The sequence below is a fragment of the Xiphophorus couchianus genome, chromosome 2 (genome assembly GCF_001444195.1).
Source record: "Xiphophorus couchianus chromosome 2, X_couchianus-1.0, whole genome shotgun sequence".
Lineage (NCBI taxonomy): Eukaryota > Metazoa > Chordata > Actinopteri > Cyprinodontiformes > Poeciliidae > Xiphophorus > Xiphophorus couchianus.
Window position 1 is genome coordinate 9,612,956 of NC_040229.1, and position 26,680 is coordinate 9,639,635.

The window sequence follows — 26,680 nt, forward strand, 5'->3', positions numbered from 1 at the left end:
TGTTAGGCAGAGATGGATTGTGAGACACTGCTGACTGCGACCATCTGTGCCATGCAGATAAATCAAATCCTTGAGTCACTAAGGTTTCACGCATACCACCAGATTAGGGCAGTAAATCTGCATTGTATAATACTGTAGGACTCACCGTGCGGTGCATTGTGCAGATAACATGTTGTTCTTCTGTTCCCTCGCAGTGAACAAACCGAGATATTGTGAGAATCCAAAACAGAGACAAAGAACATTTACTCAGCAACCTCAATATCCTGTTTACCAACGTTTCAGAGCAAGAAAAGAACTGTTGTTTCACTAATTCACCCCAAATAGTCTTTAAAAATTACAGAGTCGATAAGGACGAGGAGAATGTAATCAACAAATCATCTCATTCCTGCATTGAGGAGGTTGTGCCCTGTGTTCTACGGTTTTCCTGTTTTCCTAAACTCTCTCTGTTTTATCCTGAGTGCAAGTTGGAAAAGCAGCACACTCTGTGGTTAGACAGACCTTCAGCAGACTCCTGAACGTCTGTGTTCAGCTGTTTTTGGCCATGGCAACTTCGTTGTCTCCAAGGGTTTGTGAGGAATGCACCGCTGCTATATACATCACAAAGTTTTTGAAGAAAAGCATCTTTCTACGAATATAATGACCAAAGTCATGCGACATATTTAACATAAAAAACAGATTGGATTTCTTATGTAATCAGCTTAAAATCAGTTTGCAAGCTTCCCTAAATGAAAGATTTATAGTAAGGCTGCAACAAACGATTATATTAGTTATCAATTATTCTGATAATTAACTGATTAATCAGAAAAAGAATCGACACATTCAGAAAATGTTCAGCCTTTTAGATTATATTAAAAGATGCAAATAAACAAATAATTATTTTTTTAAAGGGTTATTGCCTAAAATGCAATAACAGCAAGAGATTTGGGTATAACATATTTACAAACAGAGGTTGTTGTTTTTAAAAAAATCAGAAATAATGTAAAATAGATATATTTTTTTCACTGTTTTGGCCTAATTACTTATCTGAGTGTGATGTTATTTCAGAAAATTGCCTTCATTATACTCCATAAATTAGTTGACGATTATTTTAATAATCGATTAATCACAATAAGTCCGATTAATCATTTCAGCCCTAATTAATATTGCAAAAAAGTCACAACAAACAGTTTAAACAATCTCTAAAAGTAAAAATGTATTGCTAGTGGAAAACCTACAATAACTTAAAGCTTCTTTCTTTTCTCACTGAAAACCTCATAGAACTTAATTTTTTTAATTTAATTTTGCTCTAACTTTGAAAGCAATGGACAAACCTTGAAAGCAAATTTTCTATTAATGTGATCGTCCACAGACAACAGAGAAATCTGAAAGCTGGGTAGGAGGATGCTGCCGAGAATTCCCTCCTCTTTTTCATCTGCAGAGAAAAACAAAGAAAGAAACAAAATAAAAACAGGTCATTTTCTTAAAAGCTTGGTGGAAGAGATTCAATGTAACTAATGTATTGACAAACTTGGTGAAAAAATGCAAAAAGCCTTAAATTAATTACAACTTTTATTGCTGCAGCATAATCTCAGACTGAAACATTTAGAAAAATACAAACTTTAATATGTGCATTTATTGACTGTGATTGGAGTTAATAATTTGTACAATTCTCTTTTTTCCAATAGGACAGAAATTTTTCCCTCCAAAATCAATTTCAGAAATTTGCATAATATTTCTGGATCCTCTCTTGTGCCACAGATTTTCTATCTGATTAAGTATTGAGGACTGGCAGACATGTTGGATTCTTGACAACCTTTTTTGTCTGAATTTGGCCCAATTATTCTGGATCATTGTCTAATTAAAAGACACACTGATGACTTACCTTATCTTTTTTTTTGGCAGAGGTCACCAAAGTTTTTAAGTTAACCTATTATGCTTCCTTGAACATGACGAAAGCTATTGTTTTCGTCCTCGTTTTTTGCACAACATCATTCTTACATAATGAGATTTTCGTCTGGTCAGTTCTGACTATTTTGAACTGTTTTAGGGCCTCTGTCACTTTAAATCCAAATAAGTTGCTTCTGGCCACGCCCCCTCTTCCCCAACTCAAAGTTTACACTTGCAGGTGAAAATGGCTGCAAACAGATGTGCAATTATACAACCGTACATCTTTGAAAAGCAGAAGTAGAGCCTCCTGCACAACCAACAGGAATGCAGCAATTGGTTTCTAGATGGTAAGTAAACAACAAAACACTTGTCTTTTCCAGCAACCATTGTACAGTGCGTGCAGCAGTAAAACCATCTGACCAAACGTGCTGGAATTCCATTTAGGTTGCTAGGTAACGGCTTCAGCGAAAATTTGTGATGTTACATTCCGAAGGTTTTTGTAACAGCTAATTTTCCAGACACTAGAAAACATTAACTTATTAGCACAAAATGGAATTACAATGTTATTAATTAATTTGAGAAGTTCATTGAAACTGATCAATTTAGAAAAGTAAGGTAGAAAATAACGCAACATTCTGATTACATTTAGGGGTAACAAAAAAGCTGTGGGATTGATCAAATTAAAAATCCGTTCTCACAATAAAAGGCTTAATCCTTCCTTGCTGTTGCATCTGTTCTGAGTTTATGAATTTACCAGATGTGGCAGCAAATTTCTCCTTGTCTGCAGGTAAACGGCTTCAGTTGCTTAAAGCTTTAGTTTCCTAAAGTTGTCCTGCAGCTAAGTCAGACATTCAGATTTATTACTGAAGCAAGCGTCAGCTGTTAATCCAACATGACGGTTCAAAGTGTAGCTACACATCAAGACTCTTTCTCTGCTGCTTTTTCTTATATACAATATATATACACACAAAAAACACACACACAACCGCAGAGATGTGTGCAGAACAAAAGCAGCCTTTTGGGATTCCTGGGTGAACAATAATAATCTTAGCAGATAACAGTTGTACAGCTGAGGCAGCAAAGTTAAGAACCTGGCTGCCTACTCACTGCTGATGGATAAATTTTTTTCAACATTTCCGTCTAGATAAAGCCTCTAAGCCTCCTGCTTTCTGTGGCGTTTGAAAGCCTGTGGGCGGAAAGGAGGTGGCAGGAATTATATACTGGAAATAACACAGACTAGACGTAATATTGATCAGCACAAGTGATGAAGACGAGGACGTTCAGAGGCAGCATTCAGAAACACAGCTGAGATGTGAATTCAGTCAAAGAAATCTACATCAGAAACATATTTTCTTACTGTGGCGTAGAAAAAGGCTACAGTAAGTCAAACAGTGGTGACCAAAACGGGGGGTACTGGGGGCCATGAGCCCCTCTTGAAAAATGCTGCCCCCACCAGAGAATTATGTTCATGCTATAGAAAGAGATATAGAGTGATCTTCGTTCTCTGAAAAATTTTAGTATTAATTAAGTAATTAATTATGAACTTTTTTATTGTTTAGCTCTGCCCCCTAAATCTTTTTCTGGCCTGGTCTGTCCAGTTCTACAAAACTTTTCTCAGGGTGTCACTGGAGTCAAACTCCAAACAACAACAACAACAACAAAAAAACACATTAAATTTGGTTGTAAATACTATTAAAATCCAAGTTTAACTAATAGAGATTAATCGATCTGATATCAATATTTGTACCGGTCCTGATATAAAAAGAATTTAAGATCTATTAACGTCTGGAGGCAAACACAAGACCTGAATACACGCATAAGGACTGCTGCTGACTTCAGCTGTTTGAAGAAAAATGTATGTAACTTTTGTGGATTTATCTATCTCAACTAAATTTGATCATAGGCGTAACTTCCTGAAGGACTGGTGTGGACATGTTCCCACCAACTCTGGCATGAAGGGGACAGCACCCACCAATATTTCCTTCCCCTTTTTTCCTTTATGTGCCTGCATCTATGTAACTCGGCAGCGCCTGCACGTTGTATTCAAAGCATTAACAGCCAGGTAATGCTTTTTAAAATTCCTTTGTAAAACGTAAATGGCAAGTCCGCTCAGTGATCCTTAGTGGATTGGACATCACGTGCCTTACTGTGCGCTACATGCGCTGTTGCTTTACATTGAGTCCGGAATATCAGTGGTCGGGGAAATGACACAATCAAGCAAAGAATCTGAGAAGGGGACGCAAAGTTTTGAGATTAATTGTCAAGACTACGATAGCAAGATAACAAAGTCTAAGGGGATCACATTTCACAGGTCAGTAAAAAGCTTTAATTAAAAAATATATATAAAGAAAGTGGAGAGTATGTTAGTAACGCTAGCTTAACTTTTGTCACCTTAACATGCACTCTTGCTGCGCAGTTTGGAGTATTTCGGTTCAATTTACACAAAAACAAGGAAGTGCAGGTGTTTAAGTTAGCTAATCAACAACCGCTAATGTTCAGGCATCACTAATGATCGCAAAATGGAAATTCAAAAACATAAATCGGCAACGAACAGAATGTTCTGTTTGGTGTTTTATGTCCCTTTTTGTGTGGGAAATGTTTTGGTGTTTTTTTTTTGTGTGTGTTAATTCCTGATGCACTTGAACACAATCTGTGCTCTGTGCTCCCTGGGCTGTTGTTTATAGGTTGCCATGGCAACGAGTCTGCGTGTGACCTTAAGTTGACAGGCTGAGAAAACAAATAATACAATCACCCATTTTTCTACATTTTTCCCAGGACAAATTGCATCATTTGTTCATAGAACGTGGCAATATTCAGAGCAATCATCAAATAGGATGAAATATTTCATAAAGCATAAAGAGCCAAAGTTTGTTAAATTTTAAATCATGGCTCCCATTAAGTAAAATTAAATTATGGGCCATTATAAAGAGAAATTCGATTTGTTCTCTCTTGTTTCTAGAACTGACAGAAACCAAACTATAGATTTATTAGCAGAGAGAATATATATTTTACATATCCAAACATCAGCATCAGCTTTAAGAAACATTTTATAGAATCCAGTAATATTCACCAACTGCTCCAACCTGACCCAAAAAAGGTTTTGCGTCTTTATTATTTGCTATATTTAAGACACATCATATCATCTGTTATGTGTAAGTCAGCAGGGCAAAAGGTTTTGCCAGCCAGATGAGGGACAGCTGTGGAGTCACAATCTCATAATTGAAAAATACAAAGTTTGTACTGACAAGGTTTCATTTGGTCTACACAGAAGTTACTTATCCTGTTTTTGAAATGTTTAATAACATTTTGATTGCTACAGAATCTCATGTTGTTGATGTTTTTAGCACTTGATAAAATCAGACAATAAAAGGCAACTATGTGATAATTCTTCAAAAAAAATATTACAAAATTGTAGGTAACATTCAGCAAATACAGGCTGATTCCATAAATTAGAATATGACTGAAAAGTTCCTTTGTCAGCAGTTCCATCACCAAGTGAAAGACGTTATATAGATTAATTAGATTACGTATGTTTTAACATGTTTATATTTTGTAGTATGTTTAATCCCTGCTAAAAGATTATTTTTGAAAGGTGCTATTAGTCTGACATGCCTGATCAGGACGTAATTTATCCTAATTTATTGAATAAGACTGTCTGGCATTCACATGCAAGTTTTGGTATTATTCTTAGCACTAGAAAAGAAAAGGCCTTCCAGTAACTGTGGGTGCATCATCACCCCACCCACACACACCCTTGAATTTGATATTCATTGTTTTTGTGAACTAGCTTCTACTGTTTTACATGTGAAAAATGCAGCTGCTTTTCTGGCTCTGGGAGAAGCAATTTTTAAAGATGACCTACTATGCTCCCTTAAACATGTTAGCACAGGTCTATTGCCTACTCAAAATATGTTCAATACATTTTTGCACAAAATCATTCTTAAATGATGAGATTTTTGTCTGCTCAGTTCTGATTATTTTGAGCTCCCTTAAGAATGAGCTGTTTTAGAGTCTCTGTCACTTCAAATCCAAATACTGAATTTGGAGAAAAAAGCAGGTGCTGCTAGCCACGACTTCCAACTCAACGTTTATACTCTCATGTGAAAATGGTTGCAAACATATACAACCATACATCTTTGCAAAGCAGAAGTAGAGCTTCCTGCACAACAAACAAGAATGCAGCAAGTGGATTCAAAATGGTAAGTCAACAATAGCAGCCATGGTACAGCGCATACAACAGTAAAACCAGCTGACCAAGCGTCCTGGAGATCAGCTTGGGTTGCTAGGTGACGGATGGAAATCTGTTGGGGTTGCCAGGTAACGGGTTGGGCATTGCTGGTGCTGATTTGTGACATTACATTTTTGAGGTGTTTGAAACGGCTAATTTTCCAGACACCAAAAAACATCTGGGCGGGTTATTTAAGCGCTTGGGTTGTTTTTAGAAGCACCAGAAACCCAAATGTAAGTATAAAAACATGAAAAATGTGAGTTTGGTATAATATGTACCCTTTAAGTCCTTTCACTTTCTCTTGAAAGCTCATTTATTTAACAGAAAATATCTTAGAAATAAGGAAAGGTTTTGTGAGGTTTTGTAGGTAGGAGCAGCACTTGAGTTGGACTTACCTCTATAGTAGAACAGGCACAGGTCAGACAGGACAAACCACCTCTTTTTCCACAACTTCATGCCTGTGCTGTCCTGTAAATAAAACACAGGAAATTTCTGCTGTAATCCCTTCAGCTCAGGCATATGGATATGCTAAACAGACAGGGTTTGTTAGCACTGATGATAAACTCTGCTGTGTTTAAACTGATCTGCAGGCTGCAAAAGACAACATCTTGCACTGTGGGACTGTGTTTTAAGTATAAACTGGTCCACTTTTCACTTAAAATCTCTCTATTTATGTCCTGGCACAGACTATTTTCTAATTTACGTTTAAAGAAGAGCCAACAAAATACAACAAACTAATCTTTCTCTACCAGTACTGGCTTTTAGAATCAGCTCAAAGAGCTTTTTAGTCTGCTGTGTAAAGAGTATTAGCCGGCCCTTTAATGGAAACTTGAGTAGGGTCCTTAATCGTAGATTTTATCCTGGAGACTAAAGCAGGAGGAGGGACTACAGCAACTCTGTCATTATGGTCAAACAGCATGTGGGCTGCAGTTTACCTTAAAGGAAACGTCTCCTCCACAACCCACAGTGTTTTACACATTAAGATCCAGGCGGATCCGAAACACAGAAGGACATCTTGTGTCTGTCTATTCACACACATTGCTAAATTTAACCAAACTCTTAAGGATTCATTTTACTGTGTGTTAAAAGTTCCTTAGGATTCACATCAATCACTGTGGCATGTTGATTTCCCAGTGGATCTGCTGCGGGGCTCCAGCTTTCCCTCGGCCGGGTGGAGTTCAATGGCTTTCAGGTTTCAATGAGGCAGGAAAATAAAAGTGCAAATCCAGCTTTTACTCAGGGTAGCAGATTTGTGAGTCTTTCGCACAATCTCCATCTCCCTGATTACAGTCTCCAAAGAGAAGCAGCTGCCAGCTGCAGCAAAATGAAACCGTCTCGTGTGCAGTCTTTATTACTACTTCCCTCGTTGCAGGGAAGTGTTGACATCCAATTTAGCCCAAAGTTGTTCGAAGCGCCACCTCTCAACCTGAGGAATGCAGCTCAGGTGTGATGTGTTTTAACAATGTCTCTGGACAAAACAACACTCACATTGTCCGAGACACAAAAAAACAAAACAAAAAAAATCCTCTCCAATCCTCTCTGCACAGTTGCTGCTGTGCAATTTGGGCGGTTATAAATTGGAGGATTAGATTCCATAATTAAGCGCTATTTATGTGCCACAGTGTTTTATTTTAATATTATTATGGATGTGAAGTTTGTCAAAATTGGTTTGGTTACTCTTCAAATTCATTCTGTTTAGTCAAATAGTTTATTTTCTCCAGACATTTATTGATATATAAGTTATATGGTGCTATTAACTGTTAGTGTTTCCCAGAGCAACCAGTGACTGACAGCTCCTCCCCATTTTTCTGTTCTGTAACTGTGGTATGTATGGAAGAGGAACGGGGCCACTGAAAAAAAACCAAAAACAATTCTGACCTTTTCTTTCAGAATCTCAAAAAGTACATAATTAATTCAGAGCACTGAACGTCACGTGTGACCGAACGAACGCAGTGTGTTTCGCTGTTCAGAAAGTGGTCTTAAAACAGCAAACAGAAAAACTCTGGGATTTTATGACATCCTGACTCATAGAACAGCACTTTTTGCAAAACTTTTTAACTAGACAGATTGTAAAAGTGGTCATTTGTGGCACTTTTGGCTTGCCATAGAATACCAATTAATTATGTGGTTATAATGTCACACACAGAGAATAACTGTTTTAGAGGGTTAGGGCCATTGAATAAAAGAAATGACTTTTTTTGTCAGGATTCTGAAAAAAAAGGTCAAAATTCTCAGTTTAAAGCCAGATTTACTTTTGGTTTTTTCAGTGGCACTATTCCTCTTCCATATGTACAGTATGTATTAGGATCCGATCCGACATAGGATCAATAACTAAGTGTCACTAACATAACACATTTTTTTACAAGTGTTATGTGTCAACATCAAATTTAAGTTGACCATGTTTTGCATATATTGCATATATTAACTGTTCTCATAATTAATGTTGTACATTTTAGCTGTTTAATTTTACAATTGCTCTGTAAACTGTCAATTGCTCTGAAGTTTGTTCAGGTTTAATTATTGTATTTTATTTAACTAATAGGAAGAAGCAGAAGCTGCTGGATTAATGTTAACTACCAACTTGACTTCCTCTCGTTAGAATAAATACAGCAGATCTGAGTGTGTCTGTTGTTAAGTTAACAAATAATGCCATTTTATTTTATTTTCTGATTAAGTAAGATTAAATGTAACATGACATCCTCACCTGTTTGTAAAGCCAGTTTCTCTTGATTACTGGGGCGCTGGGATTCCGCCTGATGGAGTTGGATCGCTTCCCAAAGTTGTGAATCTTCTTAGACGGTCTTGAGGGCTGGAAAAAAATATTTTAACAAGAATTACAATTATTTTTAGTTAAATTACATATGCCTTTAATTGGTTGCTTGTGAAACCTTTCCACATTTTTCTACGATATAACCACAAACCTATATATTTAATTAGGATTTTATACAACCCAAGCAAATTACAGTGTGACTGAAAATAAAAGGTCTTCATTTCTTACAAATGGAAATCTGAAAACTGTGCTGTGCATTTGTGTTCATTCCTCTAAGTTTAGAACCAACAATTCACTGTAATTACAGCCACAACAATTTGCAGAACATTTCTGCCTGCTTTCCACAACTACAGATTGAAATATTTGCTCTTTCTTATTTGTAAATTAGCTAAAAGGTGACCTATAATGCTTCTTTGAACAGGGTAGGATAGGTTTATGGGCTGTACAAAACATATTTATTACATTTTTGTTGCACAAAAGCATTCTTAGTAAGATTTTAGTCTGCTCAGTTCTGTCTACTTTGAGCTCCTTTCAGATTGAGCTGTTATAGGGGTTCTGTCACTTTAAATCCAAAAAAGCTGCTAACAGCTAGATCTACTAGATATATTAAGGGTGTCAGAATAAAAGGGGCAGAACACAAATGTATGCCAACATTTCTATATTTCTTTCCTCCACTTCACAATTATTCAGTACTTTGTATTAATTTATAACAAATATTCCAATAAAATATGTCAAGTTTGTAGCTAGTAGGGCTGCAACTAACAATTATGTACAGTTATCAATTAAACTATTTATTATTTGGATGATTAACTGATTAATCAGATTTTAAAAATTGTGGATTTTTTATTTAAGTGTTTTTTTTACACTACTTAATGTGTGATTAAATTCTTTTTTACAATAAAATATTTAATTTCCTAAATTACAACAACAGCATTCTTTTAGTGTTGATTATTTGTAGCAAAATGTTCATCTCAAGCTAATAAATACATCTAACATTAACATATAAAATGCTCATCCCTTCCGGTTTTACTTAAAATCAATACAGGACTGATTAATAATTGGTTAGAAAAAGGGTCTTTTTTGAGGGTTTTAACAGAGTTTGAACCAGGTGAAGCTAAATTTCTGCCACTTTAGTAGTTTTGAGTAGAACAAAATGCTTATTTTTTCATTCTAAATGCAAAATTTATTAATTTCTTGTACAGTTTTGGCTTAATTACTGTTCTTAGAGTGTTTGTTCTTTAAGCAAATGGCATTTTTTGAGTTTGTATACTCCAGTTAACAATCAATTGATTACTAAATTAGTTGACGAATATTTCTACAATCGATTAATCACAATTAATTGTTTCAGCCCTACTTGTCAGATGTAATTGTTTGCCAGGGATTTTCATGATTCCCGTGATCACTTACTCTTCCTGCTGGACTGTTGGCGCAGTCGGGGATCGGTGTGTTGTTTGGGGCCTCGCTCATGGTGCTGATCGGCCGTTCCTTCTTCTCATTCGCTGGCACTTTGGAGGCAGTTCTAAACAACAAGACATGAAGACAAATCTTCCGTCGGTAAATACAGTGTGTACTGTTTCCAACTCATTTAGCGGGAGTCGCTCTCAGAAAACAGGAAAACTAGGAGGACACGGGGTAAACGCTCAGCTCCCCTCTCATTCCTCTGAAGTCAAAGCCCTCTGCATAATGAGATCCCAGCATGGGCTTATAAATCAAACCAATTACTCCCAGTATGTCGGGGCAGATAATTTTTCCAGTTCTCTGACAGCTTTATAGTAAATGGTTTGTGAGGTCTGTCCAAATGACAGACAGGGCTGTGGGTTTAAAAAAAGGAAACAATGAATAATAAATACACAAACAAATAAATACACAAATTAAGTAAATTTCCTTAGGATTCGAGTTCCAACATTTTTATGAGAGGAAATTATGAAAACCACCAGGAGAAGGACCGTATTGGAGCAGAAACCTACAATGAAGAAGGAAGCATCAAATCTAGAATTGATTTTCAGGATTGGAAAAAGAACAGTGTGTTCTAGCAACGAGCCGGTAACCAGCATCAAGGTATAATAAAATTTAGCATTATTGCTGCTTTATCCGCCGTAATGCTCCTACAGGTCAGGGGAGGCCAAACGTTTTGCTACATGGTATGACGGAGTATTAGGGATATACTAAGAAAAACATTAAAAAGTGGAAATATTTTGAGAATAAAGTCATAATTGTAAAGTTGTAATAATATGATAATAAAGTTATAAGGTGAAAATAAAGTCAAGATAATTATAAACTTGTACAAGAATAGAGTCGTACAAGAATAAAGTCATAAAATTACAAGGATAAAGCCGTATGAGAATGAAGTTGCAATAATATAAGAATAAAGTTGTAATGTTATTAGAACAAAGTCATAAAATTATGAAAATAAACTTGTATGAGAATGAAATTGTAATATTATTACTTAATTCTCATAATATTGTTACTTTATTCTTATAATTGGAGGACGTCACAGGGCGAGAGACTCAGAGAGGGATTTTACCCGACAGGGGAGAAATCTGGACTCTGGCCTGAACCTTCAGAGCCACATAAAGACGGTTACAAAGTCGGCCTTTTATCACCTGAAGAACATTTCCAGGGTTAGAGGGCTAATGTCTAAGCCAGATCTAGAGAAACTCATCCTTGTGCTTATCTTTAGTCACATTCATTACTTCAACAGCGTCTTAACAAGTCTGCCTTAAAAAATCTATCAGATTCAGAACGCTGCTGCTGGAGTTCTGACTAAAACCAGGAAGTTAGAGCACATCACCCAGTTCTAAAGTCCTTCCACTGGCTCCCTGTAGCTCAGAAGATAGACTTTAAAATACTGTTGTTAGTTTATAAATCACTGAACGGTTTAGCGCCACAACACATTAAAGATCTGCTGTTGTCATAGCAACCGTCCAGACCTCTCAGGTCTTCTGGTTCTGCTTTGCATCCCCAGAACCAAACATGGAGAAGCAGCATTCAGCTTCTATGCACCACAAATCTGTAACAAACTTCCAGAAAACTGCAAAACAGTGGAAACCCTGGATTCCCTTAAATCTAGACTAAAAATCCAGCAGGTTAGAGTTGCTTTTGAATCATAATGAATGAAACATTAATCAACAATCTGATGACGGCACTTGGAAAAATGTAATGATTTTTATGTTTTTATGTCGTAAAGCAGTTTGAACTGCCTTGTTGCTAAAATGTGCTATACAAATAAAACTTTATTGATTGATAACATTATGACATTATTCCAGCATGACTTTATTCACGTAATTTTATATTTTTTATTTTCTTAGCATGCTCCTCTTAACACTCCCTTGTAATTTAGAAGTAGTCACACATTACAGGGATTATAAATTGACTTTATATTTATAATCCCTTATGAGTGAACATAATTCATGTCTTTTTTCCATTTCTTGTGCATCAATCCTGCCCCAACCCAAATAAGGAAAAACCAGGTATAAAAAACGATGGACGAAGAAACGTTAGTCAATGTGTTACAAGTTAAGGCAGAACTGAAAGAAGCAGCTACTTGACATCGTTACATACCTGAGATTTGATCACTGCCTCATAAATCTGAGTATTACAAACACCGCAGACAGTTTTCTCACTTCATCGCCTATGAAATTGAATAACACATCTGGAAACGTAGAAAAGCCATAGTGTGACTAATGCTCTCTTGAGGTGAAATGCACACATTTTCAATCAGCGCTCTGACTCAGAAAGACAAGAGCGCCTGAAATTTGACTTCTGGGCTCGCTGCAGTGAACGAGTTCTGAATATTTCCTACGTCGCCGTGACAAACGAAGCTCAAAGCGGTCCAGGAATCAATGACGTGTAGACGTGCGATCAAACACTGACACTCGGGGAGGGCTGCAGGGAGTGGACGGCCTGTTGTCCGCAGAGGTCCGGCTCTATTTGATGCTCTATTTGGCACCAAGCCACAACTCGGCTGCGAGCAGCGGATAATTAGTTTGGACCTCATAATCAATCTTCGTGGAGTGAGGCTGAAAAGAAGGGAGTGTGTCAAACAGATATGAGCTGGCAAATGATAACAGGCCGACTGAGATCAATGATTACTGTTAAAATGCTGATATGCAGCCTTAAGGTTGTTTTCTATTAAAGTTTATTGGTATATATTTATATAAATATGTTATGTTGTGCTGCTTTTGACTGTTTGTGGTTACAGTGGCAACCAGTAACTCAGTCTGTCAGTTTTTTCTGCATACTACATACATACCACATTCTGACTTTTGATCTCAGAAGATTAAAGTCAGTTTTTTTTATTCAGTGGGTGCAATCATCTTTTGTAGGTATGTATTAGGATCAGAAGTTTGTTTTCTTTTCAAGTATTATATTTTAAGGCATAATATTTGACTGATATCAATGATTATCATTAAAATGCTGGCAAACAGCTTTAAGCATTTAATATAACAAGCAGACTATTTTATGTATACAAATGAAATAAAATGGTTAAATTAAATCATCATTATAGCTGCGTTTTAGTTTTAAAATATGACAAATTACTTAAAATTAATCATATCTGCAGCATAATTGCACTACTAATGTAAATGGTGTAAAGAGTATTTATCACACATTGTATTGTCTTTTCAAACAATGTTAGAAAATGTATTTATTTATTAATTAAATAAAATGAAACTTTTATTTTGAGCAAGGAAAATGTCAGAGAAGACAAAGTTTATTAAATTCCATCCCTAATTAAATGTTAATCGACTTTCATTTTGCTTCAAAACTCAGTGGGGCAAAAATAATTTGAGTTAAATATGTTCTCTTCTTTATCTTGCATTCATGCAGATGTTAAGACTGATAAAAAAGTGAGCTAATAAAGAAAAAACTCAAATACAAAGTACATTGCTTTTATAAGTCCATTTACATATTTTTCCTGTTTTTGCTTTTTTGTCACACCTAAATATTTCAGATCGCGAAACAGATTTCATTACCAGAAAAAAATAAGATTGAGTTTCTGGGTAGCTGAGTTAGTAGAGCAGGCGCTTTAAATTACTGTTTTCTGGTTGACGCAGTTATTTCCTGTTACCAGCATAAACCCACAATGCAAATGGCTGCAGTGTTACTCTTTTGTTTTTGTTTGTAATACATGTTCATCCGCTAGGGGCATTGTTATGCGAGCAGTATATGTTTTTGCATTTGTACTTCTGCTCTAGTCGTCAGTTCGTGTGTTGTACTTGGCGGAATAAAAGGGTGCAAAGAAACAAGTTATTTTTACTGACTAACAGCAGTGCAGGAAAGCATTAGCTGCAGCAAAATACCGTGGGTAACAGTCATCGTTAGTTGTTTACTATGGCTGTAAGTCAACAACAGAGGTAATGAACCTTAAAGTGAAGCTGAAAACAGCATGCAAAGTTCATTCCTCAATAATGGCTTCTTTCACAAATGAGCAAATAGACATTTGTTATTTTACCTGCAAGAAAGCAGCCTGGTCAAGTTGTCACTCTTTATTTAATAGAAACGGTACAAAATGTGTTAATTTTGAAAGAAATCACGATATAAATCAGTAATTGTAAAATTAATGTCAATGTTTCGAATTAGTTTAAGATATAACTCTTGGAAATATATATTCATCCTCTTAAAATAGCAAAAAATATGGACTTAAGAGTTTCATTGCGATATTTTGGGGTGCTGTGATAACAATAAAGATTATGATGAAAAAATATTTATTTTTTATTTTTTAGATTACTGTTTGGCTGTGACTCCATGAAGAGGCATTTGTAGCACCACAAACAAAATACTGTCCTTATAAGAAATATTCCCATTTGAAACAGGCTTCTTCAGGGAACATCGATGCACAGTAGCTGCATTTAATTATATTTATTTTGAATTTATGGATATTTACTGATGTTCTCGTGTCAAGAAAATAGTAAAAAATAAAATTTCCGATAGTACTGACCGTTTTCTGTTTATTTAAGATCATTAACTGAAATTTATTAAGACAACAATAAATCAAAATTCTTATTATAAGAATTTTTTCACAATAAATTACAAACAAGAGGATAAATACCTGCCTCTTTCTGAGCCTGTGCATCAAATCAAGATAGTGGAACCAACATATAAGTAATAAAGTGTTAGATCTTTGTTTGGTGAAAGTGTGAGTCCAAAAACTGTGTGGCCCGGTTCTGCTGCTGCAGAAGTTGGGCGATCTGAGCCCACTGGGGGGAAACAGTGAACTGACTCGCTGAGAGTGCATTTTTAAATGAACACACAGCACTTTCAACTTTCAAGCACATCTGTGCAATGCAAAACTGGACTTTTATCTTTTTAATGAAGAAAGCAAGGCAGGCGCATTCTGGTTGTGTGTGAGTACACAGATTTCATGGTGTCAGAGCCCATTTAGCTTTGAGACAGAACCTCCACACACTCTAGAATAAATCCTACTAATTTTACACAGCTTATGAAAACTGGTCAAAGAAAAACAAGAAAACCAAATGCTTTGCTTTTGTTATAAATTGACAATTGAATCTATAAACGGTTACTGACACCAAAAAAACCAACAAAATGGCTCCAAAGCATTTTTTATGTTAAAGTGTAATGCAAATAAAATGGAATAGATAATAAAACCTGGAAATACAAATATTTCCCTTTTTTCTATTCTTCTTCTATGCTTATCCTGACCTGGAAATACTTCAGTCAAGACTTTTCCAGGTTTTCCAGTATAAACCCCAGAAAAATGAAAATAGTGTTTCAGATAATCTCCTTTCAGAGTGATTCAATGCTACGGTGGCCCAGAAAGGTCAACAAAATGCAAAAGCCACAACGCAACAACAAAATTACAAAACAACAACAAAAAGCCACAAGTGAAGTTATGCTAAAATCAAAGCTATGCTAGCAACTATATTATAAATTCCTTTAAACATAAAATGAAATTATGCTAAAGTAGAACTTGTACAAAAGTGGATTTGTGCTGTTTTAGCATTATAGCTATTTTAGCATAATGCTAAAATGGAACTTATGCTAAAACGTAAGTTATGCTAACAGGTTTACCATAAATTACATTTTAGCATAAAATGGAATTTATGACAAAACAGAATTCAGAAAAAAATGAATTTATGCTAAAATGAAAGTTTTGCTAGCAAGTTTACTACAACTTCCATTTTAGCATCACAACCATTTTACCATAATTTCCTACGTGGTTTTTGAAGCTGTGTTGTTGCGCTGTATTGTTGCATTGTGTGTGTGTGTGTGTATTTTTGTTGTTGTTGTTTTTGCATTGTGGCTTTTGCATTTAGTTGACTCTTCAGGGTTTCCGTACATTGCAGCCTGAACCTTCAAGAACAGAAGATTAAAGGGAGTTCACAAGGTTAAGGTTTCAGACAGTCTGTCTAACAAAGTGAACATTTAACTATGTGTACCACAGAGTGCTTTAGGACAATAATATTTAATCTCTTTAATCTTATTTCAAAACAAGCCTTGCTTTGTTTGAACTCAATGAAATAGAAGAGAAGTTTTGCCTTTTAAACGAGCAACAAAACACTTTAATTTAAAATAAGGTTTCCCTAATTATAAAACATGCATTTCAGAAAAACTAAATAACCATCCTTCTGTGCCTAGTGTATAAGAAACCCTAGAGTAAATACACAAATTTGTGCAGATAAAAAGGTGAACCTTACAAAATGTTATGGTGCAAATACAACCAAAGGACATCAGGCATCTCAGTATTATTAAAAATGATTGCTCAGACACAGACTTGTCCAAACTTATTTACATGAAGACAGTAAGTCAGATTGGGAAGGTAACAAAAGAACTAAATTCTGTTGCAGCTGAACACAGTAAATATCTAAACAACAACTCTAAACCCACCCGTTTATTATTTGAACCATAATAAATGGAATATAAATCAACATATTTGATTATTTTAACGATGGCACTAGACAAAATGTAATGTCTGTTACTGGCTTTCACAACTGTTGACCGTATGATGTGTTTACATCAAATGTTTATATAATGTAAAGCATTTTGAACGGTCTTGTTGCTGAAATGCACTACACAAATAAACTTGACCAATTGATTGGTGAAACCCTTGATCCCACCACACCTGCACTATTCAGAACAGAAGTTTATCAAAAATAATTGTCATATTTCAAAGACACCTAAAGGCTTTTTAAAATCCTCTAAATCCTCTCCTGTGGCATGTTTTTTTCAATATGTTTCAATATGTGTTGTGTGTGACTCAATTCCAGCAGTAACACACTTCAAATTATTGATCTAAAATTATCTCAGAGTAAACATGTTTTACACCTGCCTTAAATCAATAGTGTTTGTTAGCAGGTACTTGATCATGCAGACCACTAAAGATAGACAAAGACATAAACAATGATGGCAGCAGAATGCTTCGAGTGGCATTTACAGAGGTGGGGGAAGTCATGTCAATAACAACCTGATAGCTCAAGTATACATCAGACCCGCGGTATGTGTGAGGGTTAGGAATCACAACCGCCTGCAAATAGCTAATATCAGCAAATACTTAAGACTCCCTCTAAAAAGGTTTATATGAAAAAAAATAAAATAAAATAAAAGATGAGAAGAATAAATTATGTGAAACATCCCACACCGGTCTCAGTTTGGACCGTTTCCCTTTCTCGTATGACACCGCCATCTTTATTTCTCTATCAACTAGCTCTCCTTAAATATGCCCAGCGGCTCCCTCTGCTGGATGGGAGCCGAACTACAACAAAAAAAAAATCTAAGAAAATGTTTTCAGTCAATCAATCGAAATTTATTTTACTCTAATAAACTATTAATTGACAACTAAAGTTAAGTCGATTAATTGTCGACTAATGAACGCGAGTAGACGGGTTCAAATGATGTTGATGCATATATTGGTGAATAATGTAGCTTTTTGTTCGTTTGTGTCTCACAATAACAACAGCAGCAACATGTGGTCATGCTGTTAAATGAGTAGAAAGTGTGGCACAGATGTCCAAAACATTAAAAGCTTAAAACATTTGTTTCTACCAAACTGCCATTGTCAATTTTGTTTTATTAGTTTGACAACATAATAGAAACCAGACTCTGCTTCTTGTTCCTTTAGCTGTTAAACACTAACGGCTCTTTGTCTCCTCAGATCTGCTGCTGAAACTAATCTGGGTTGTCCTGAATTATTCATACTTCCTATTAGCTGTACAGTCCTGCTTTTAGTGTCGAAGATATCTTAAGATGGACTGAATTGATGTCTTTCTTTATGCTGAATAAGACAAGATTGAATCACAATACAGAGCTGAGATGAAGATTTGTATTTGGGATGTATTTAAAAGCAAGAGAAGATTAAGCAGAGGTTTTAAGGCAGGGATTTTTATTCATGTGACATGCAAACCTGCCTTTAGCTCTAATTACTTATGCTAGACAAAGACTTCTCTCTAATTTCTTTTTCTTTTCCAAAAAACTAAACATAAATTAATTCATATTTCTTTCTTAAATCAATTTATATACCCTAATTTTTGTAGACTATTTAAAGATATGCATCCAGTTTCTACGTTAGATGTCATCTTCACTCGTGTGTTGTATTTCTTGGTGTGAAAAACAGCAGAGACGTGAGAGCAACACAGCGAGGAGAGGAATGTGACGAGAAAGTGCAGCAAGACAAGCTTCTATCTCTGAACAAAATGCTTTCTAGTGGGTATTAGAGGTGATAAAAAACACCAAACAATTATTTCAGCTTGTTTTCTGAACTCTAAACTGAATGTAAAAATGTCTGACTTTTTTTTTTTTAGCTCATCACAATAGGTGATATGTTTTAGGATTGTGGAAGATCGACTATGATAAGGACTTCCTGGGTACTGAGCAGAGCTGATGCACATTGCACAACATTAAACTGAGATGCTTGAGTGCTTGATTAAAGCAATCACTAATGGCAGTGTGGGTTGTGATGCAAACAGTTGGGTAAGTGAATGGCAAGTACGCCTACAATTTCAAACAGAAAAGCATGTTGGGGCTAAATCTTGGAGGAACAGCTGCGTTTTTTCATTATTGGACATCCTAAAAAGTGCTGTTGACCGTCGATCAGCAGGTTAAATAGTTACAAGTAAGCAAACAAGGAATACTGATAATTCCTCAGGTGGACATGCACCTAGTTTAGTCTGACATATTTAAAGAGTAAGATGGCTGCTTCATGTGCAGGCATGTGCAAGAGAAGAGTAGCAGAGATAATAAAACAACAAAGTTTTGTTTAAAATGTGAATGAATGCATTCTCAACATCTGTAAATACATGAGACAAGAAATTTTAAAGTGTTTGTTATCCGTTTCAAGATTAGAAATCCTGTCTAGTTACGCAACAGATAAAATCTGAGATGAGCGTCTAAGAAAGTTATCTTTTTATACTGTTTTCTTGGAAATTTGATTGTTCGGTTACATAACAGAGCGTGCATTGACTGAACATAAAGGGTAGAACTGCAAATAGAAAATAACTTGGGAACATCTTGTGCAATGTTTTCGACATTTCCAGAGTTTCTCCAGCATTTCGTAGAGCTAAAAAAATGTAACCCAGCAGCATTCTGACAGCAGTAAACAACACACTCACTGTTCGTTGACGACAAAGATGCAGTTGTCTTGGGAGGGTAAGCCTGAGACGGGATGTTTGCAGGTCACCTTCCGCTCATTGTGGCTAAAGAGGAAAAGAAAGAAGGAATTAATTATTCAATAACGCATAAACAAGCTCGACACTAACATGCAATCCATTTTCAGGAATATGTTTGAATGGTTTGTGTTTAGGTCAAGCTGCTGTGGGGGTATTGATGATGCCATCAACTCTTCCCAACAATTACAGCCATCCAAACTCATTTCCACCCTGACATAATTATAACTCTATGCTACAGACAGCTGGCCTGTCAGTGGTGGCCCTTCATAATAGCTGCCATTCTATATTTTATGTAATTTCAACAAATTTACTGAATTCACATATATAACGTGAGATAAGATGTGATGTGAAGATGTGTATTACAGTTGTGTTTGAATAATTTAGTCCAAATTTACCAGTTTATGTATTACGATGTTCTAGGGCTGGACAACAAATCAATAACAATATATATTGCAATAGACACGTGATCAGTATCAACAGATAATATGTCTGATAAAATATTCAGTAATTTCACTGAACTCTGATCCAGAACTGCACAGCATTCTGGGAGATGTAGGCAGAGTTGAATTAAACTGACACAATATTCTCTCGTTTTGTGGAGCCAGGGTGACGACCTTTGACATAAGGCAGCTAGCCATCTTGTCCACGTCAAATTGAACACAGTTTCCAGCAAAAGAATCGTAGCTGTGGATGTGCAAACAATGGACAACCCACAGCAGCAATTTTTCCACCCTCTTTTTTTCACCAGCACCAATTATTCCTGATTAAATTTTACTTTAATCAACCTTCCAGACCTCCCAAATCTTCTGGTTCTGGTTCTGGTTCTGCTTTGCATCCACAGAACCAGAACCAAATATGGAGAAGCTGCATTCAGCTTTCGTGCACCACAAATCTGGAACAAACTTCCAGAGAACTGCAAAACAGATGAAACACAGAGACAAAAAAATAAAAATAAAAATCAAGACTAAAATCCATCTGTTTAGAGTTGAATTTGAACCACAATAAATTAAACATTAAGCAACATATTTGGTGATTGCTCTCAAAATATGTAATGTCTGTTCAATTGTTGACTGCAGTGTTTTCTTTATAACTTTGCAATTTTACTTTTATTATGTAAAGTACTTTGTACTGCCTCACTGCTGAAATGTGCTACACAAATAAACTTGATTAACTGATTATTATTTAGTAATCGTGACTTAAATTCAAAGTTTATGCATTCTCTAGAATTTATTAGTTTCTCATCTAAAAATTACATGTTGTGATGAGTAAGATGAAGATTCACAGGTTCACAAGCAGACTGAATCATTTCTACAGTAATAATCAAACAGGTGTAAAGGTAAAGGCATATGTCTTCTCCATGTTGAAGCTACTTCTCTTCCAACATGGTGAATGGTTACTCAGTTTTATATTTTATTTTTTCAGTGATATTCAAAAGCAAGTCAAGCTGCAGTCCAAAAATAACAATTTTTAAACATGGGGTTCTTGGAAAAAAAGCAAATACCAAAGATGAAATGGGGGTTTTAGTTTCAGTTCGGCCTGGATAGCGGCAGCCTCCAAACTTCTGCTCTATAATTATTGGAGGCACTGTTGGCAGCAGAGCACACTGTGCGGTCTTGGGGCAGACCAATGGCACCAAACGTCTCTGGTATCCTTTCCACATGCCTATACAACCATGCACACATATGCTGGTAAAGATTTATGAGGCAAAGGGAAAGCCTGGATATACAGAATATTTCCATGCCATACTCTGAGATGTTAAATACAACTCTATAAAAGTATTTCCAGCAATTAACCCATTCCAAAAATGTTATTTTTCATGTATTTTTGAAACCTTTTTACAAATAATTCACTAAATTACCACAACACAAAGCATAAACAAAGGCCTATACTCACACAGGTTCAACCACAACATTATAACATTAAGGGAGCATTCGAACCAGCCATGTTTAGTCTGCTTTAATCAAACTCTAGTTTGTTTGTTAAGAAAGTGAAGTTTGTTTGGAAACTGACAAAAAAGCAAACTCAGCGTTGGCCTCGGTTCAGTTGAAGTCTCGGATTCTGGAGCTGTTTGGATTCATATGTGAACGCCAAGTGGACTGGATTCCGGCCTTAAAGCAGAAAGCCGACTACACCGCAGGGCATTCTGGGTAAACACAACCAAAGCAAAGGGGAGACACTAAAGGAGGAAATGTCTCAAGGTCTTTTACCAAAGAGTAGAGAGAAATCCTACAACTGCTAAAATCTAACGCTACTCCATTTTTGATTACATTTAGGGAAGAATGAAGTTCCACTCAGTGACTTCTTCAGAGATTTTTATATCATTTCCTTCCATGGTTCTTGGTGCAGCGCCATCACAGGCGAGGAGGTGAACAAGTTTTTCAATCGTTTTGGTTTGTTTGACATAGTGCAATGTGAAAGTGAACCACAGCAGCTGAAAATGTAACAAATGTTGAAATTTTGGCCCCTAATCGAACCGAGTCTATCAGGTGTGAAAACACTCTAACTAATTTACAAAACTGTTTAATTAATAAGTATTTTTGTATTAAAATTGAATGACAATGAGCAGTTAGTTGGTAGAGCAACTAAGCTCACTGTGAATGATTAGACAGTTTTAGCTTTTGATTTGGCTCGCTAAGTGGTGAAATCCCTAAGGGTCTGAATGATGGTACTGTGTCTATGTTTTCTTAATTTACAACCTTATGAAAGCCAAGCCAATGAAAGGCCACTATTCAGGCTTTGACTTGTGACAGCTCTAAAATGAAGCCCAAGTTGCTCTGCTTTTCTTGTGTAGTGAACAATCTTAAGAGGCTTTCGGTTGCAATGTGACAATTGCCCCACTGAGCACTGAATGGTATTATTTCCAGTGGCTTGTGACATGCTATGACAGCCTGAAATGCTTCACATGTTGCTCTGCAAGCCCCGACATCATCAGCTGTAAAGCCTTTTACACTCTGAAGGGCTCCACGGTGAGAAGAAAACCACCATGAACCATGTAAACAAGCATCCAGGCTGACAAACAGAGAAAAAGCTTTGGGTATTTTACTTTAAAGGACTTTATACATAAAAACCAGGCAATTTCCAACCATTGATAACACCCAGGTCTGTCACATTAAACAATAAATCAATTAATCACATAACAAATTAAAACCAGCTCAATCATTTCCAATTGCATGATTTATTGTTCTACCAAAACTGGTCTTAAGTTCAGTGCTTTGGTCTCAGCTATCCTTTTATTTACAGCAACTTCATAATTAATGTTATTTGTTGTTTTTGTTTATTTATTTAGCTAAATATTTATTAGGATTTAAAGTTTATTGATCTTTGAGCATGTGTTTTTGCAATTTTATGGTTATATTACCATTATTTTACTTGAAAATTGTCTCAAAATAACACCTAATTGAAATTCAAGCATTTTAAAGGATTTCAAGCACAAGCACTTTGTGCTTGAAACAAAAACTTTGTTTTTTAATTTAGTCGCTTAGTGTTGGAAATGTTTCTGCCATTTAGGGGAGGCTCTCTTCGTTAAATCTGCTTATATCGGTTAAAGTTAATCGTATGTCCGCATCAATTTTGTTGGCGGAAGTGCTGTTGCCCCCAGTACCAGGCCTGTTTGGGGTATTGGGGGTTAAACAGGCCAGCTGGAAAATCCATGAATACCATGACCGTTTTTGAAATAAAGCTACAAAGACAGTCAAAATTTCACCTTCAAACTGAAGGCTCTTAAATCACTACAATAAGAAAACCGTCCTGTCAAAACCTAATGCAGACATGCCAACTATTGCATGACAGGTCAAGCTCCTTACAGTACACCTTTATATACAGAAGCTATTTCAGAGGGTCCTATAAAATCCAAACACCAAGTATGTGATGTGAAGGGCAGTGAGTTCTTGAAGCTCAGAGGAAAACATGAGGCTGCATATTTAACCTTGGCACCTCGTATGGGGGCTAAAATTGGGAGGCCGCTTTTATGAAAATGGTCTAAATTTTGCGACAAAATATAAAAGTTACCAAAACATGTTCTGGTGTTTAGTGACAAATTTTTCTGACATTTTGTATTTATATATTTACTAAATGGCACCCTGAGGTGGTGAGCACTTTTTAGTATAATCGCTTTGTCTTAAAGGTGACCTATTATGCTTGCTTGAACAGGTTAGGATTGTTCAATGGTCTATGCAAAACATGCTCATTACACTTTTTGTACAAAATCATTACTAGGTAATGAAGTGGAGTCTCCTCCACAACCAACAAGGTCACAGCAAGTGTTTTCTGGATGGTAAGTAAACAACAAAACACTTGACTTTTCCTGCAGCCATTTTACAGCGCATAGAGCGCTGTAAAATGCAGCGCCTACCTAGCAACCGCTTTGGTTGCTAGGTAACGGTGCAGTACTCTTCTAACATGCCTTAACAATTGCGAGGTTTCTGAAACGGCTCATTTTCCACACACCAAAAAACATTAACTTGTTGCCTAAAAAGGGCTGTGTGTGTTTTAAGCAGTTGGGCTGTTTTCAGAAGAAGTGGGGCCCCAAATGGAAGCATAAAAACATGCAAAATGTGAATTTTGCCTTATGGGTCCCCTTTAAGATAAATACTGGACTCACATTAAGTATTTTTATATAACTTGCAGCTAATTTTAGGCTCAAACACACTTTATAATAGCCATACATGGTCTGGAGGATGTGGTCTGAGGAGTCCAGATTTGTACAGCCAGAGAAGAACATGGCACCATTTTATTTCCTTTGGCTGAGGAGAAGAACATCGTTTCTCTGTTTAGGTTGAAAACTTCTCTTTACCTTCCTAGATGAAGTTGTTGTTTCTTGGGGTGGAAATGGGTTAGGGGAACCAGAGAGTTCCGTCTGTTGACCTCAAATGTACAGAAGTGCTAACACAGGGAGGGAGAGCCACAGCCGACCACCCTGCAGCGTTGGAGGGGTTGGGCAGTTTTCTGGCGCTGTCCACAATAATTAGCCGTGAGCCGCAGTAATAAAGAGCTTAAGGTCTGGGGGTCAGTTCAGCACTCTACAGGGTAAGCTTTTATTACTCTGAGTGGGTCTTTGATCCTTCGCACCCCTTTAGCTGCGGCGTAACCACAATAAACTGAGGCTCTCTAAGAAGGATCCACACATAACAGAAAGGAAGAATGGCCTCTATGAGTTTTGGCAACATAAGACTGGACTTGAATTTTAAGATTCATTCAACATCCCAGTGTTCAACAAAAACAAAACTTGATCTGTTTTGCAGGTTCAAGAGTAAATTAGGGATCAGGAAATTAGAAGCAAAGGGGATTCAGAAGAAATCCTTAAATTATTAAACAAAAGATATATATTTAGGCAAAGTTGGAAATTAGAGACAACTGGTCAAATCAGGTCAAATTTATGTATAAATTTGATCAAAAGAAAAGGAACAGGAGTTTTGTTTTCATTACAAAGGAACACAAATCTTTGTCCAGTTTCTGGATATATCGAAAACATTTTTTTTGCAATTGCGGTATTTCCATTAAATAAGGAATTAAATTAAAATCATACGTGAATAAGTTTATTCATGTGATAAGTCATTAGAAAACATCTTTCTGCTGTTTTCTTTGTAGTAACATCCGGATGCTGATTATGTGACCCATGCGATGAGAAAAAAGGGTCTCCATTGCAGTTTTGCCAAAAACGTATAAATTATTTTTTTTTTTTTCTAAATTTACATGTTTTTATTTAGCAAATTTATTTTCGAAATGTCAAATTCCTCACTTATGTGATCAATGGAAATGAAGCTAGTGGTGCGTTTGAAACTCAAACAGAGCAGTTTTCACTCTCTACTGCTGACCTGTAGAGGGCAGCGATGTGCTCGAGTCTCCAGTGGACTACAGTGAATGTCCTCACCAATAATGTATACCGTATTTTCCGCACTATAAGGCGCACGTAAAAACCTTCAATTTTCTCAAAAGCCGACAGTGCGCCTTAAAATCCGGTGCGCCATATATATGGACCAATATTCAGCCGGAACTACGGTAAGCAGCCGCCGACTTCATTTTCCCCGTAGAAGAAGAAGCGCGCGGTGCATTCTGGGATATATGACTGAGCGAAGCTTGCCATTTCCATTTGTATTTGTGTAAAGACCCCAAAATGGCTCCTAAGAAAAGACACGCTTACGAGGCAGAGTTCAAACTCAAGGCAATCAGTCACGCAAAAGAACATGGGAATAGAGCAGCAGCGAGAGAATTTAATATTAATGAATCAATGGTGCGGAAGTGGAGGAAGCAAGAAGATGACCTGCGCCAAGTAAAAAAGACTAAAAAGAGTTTCCGAGGGAACAAAGCGAGATGGCTACAGTTGGAGGACAAACTCGAACAGTGGGTTGTTGAACAGAGAGCAAGTAGAAGTGTCAGTACAATCACTATTCGAATCAAGGCAACAGCGCTAGCAAGCAAACTTAACATTCACGAATTTAGAGGCGGTCCTTCTTGGTGCTTTAGGTTTATGAAACGACGTAATCTCTCCATCCGCACACGAACTACTGTTTCACAGCAACTGCCAGAAGACTACCAAGAAAAGTTGGCCACTTTCCGCGCATATTGCAACAACAATATTACTGAAAAAAAGATCCGGCCAGAGCACATCATTAACATGGACGAGGTTCCACTCACCTTTGATATTCCTGTGAACCGCACTGTGGATAAAACGGGAGCACGTACGGTAAATGTTCGCACCACAGGGAATGAGAAGTCATCCTTCACTGTAGTTCTTGCTTGCCAGGCTAATGGCCAGAAACTTCCACCCATGGTTATTTTCAAGAGGAAGACCTTGCCAAAAGAAAACTTTCCAGCTGGCGTCGTCATCAAAGCTAACTCGAAGGGATGGATGGATGAAGAAAAGATGAGTGAGTGGTTGAGAGAAATTTACGTGAAGAGACCGGGCGGCTTTTTTCACACAGCTCCGTCCCTATTGATCTACGACTCCATGCGCTCCCATATCACCGATGGTGTCAAAAAACAAGTGAAGCGCACTAATTCAGTACTCGCCGTCATTCCGGGTGGATTGACAAAAGAACTCCAGCCACTAGATATCGGTGTCAACAGGGCATTCAAAGCTAGACTGCGAACTGCGTGGGAACAGTGGATGACAGAAGGCGAACACACGTTCACCAAGACGGGGAGACAGCGCCGGACGACATACGCCACTATCTGCCAGTGGATCGTAAATGCCTGGGC

General features: G+C 36.7%; 1 protein-coding gene across 13 annotated transcripts in view; it reads right to left on the reverse strand.

Annotated features, from left to right (window-relative positions):
• Positions 1 to 26,680, reverse strand: part of LOC114153292 (pleckstrin homology domain-containing family A member 5-like) — a 119,157-nt gene that overhangs the window by 32,820 nt on the left and 59,657 nt on the right. For 12 of the 13 annotated variants that reach the window (XM_028031827.1, XM_028031794.1, XM_028031785.1 and 9 more), the window contains 5 exons: positions 19,427 to 19,510; positions 10,272 to 10,383; positions 8,799 to 8,903; positions 6,490 to 6,562; positions 1,311 to 1,411 (listed from right to left, as the gene is read on the reverse strand). In XM_028031827.1, coding sequence (XP_027887628.1) covers positions 1,311 to 1,411; positions 6,490 to 6,562; positions 8,799 to 8,903; positions 10,272 to 10,383; positions 19,427 to 19,510 — 475 coding nt within the window. Of the gene's footprint in view, positions 1 to 145; positions 840 to 1,310; positions 1,412 to 6,489; positions 6,563 to 8,798; positions 8,904 to 10,271; positions 10,384 to 19,426; positions 19,511 to 26,680 lie in introns of those variants that run through there. The other variant, XM_028031812.1, reaches the window with a different exon arrangement.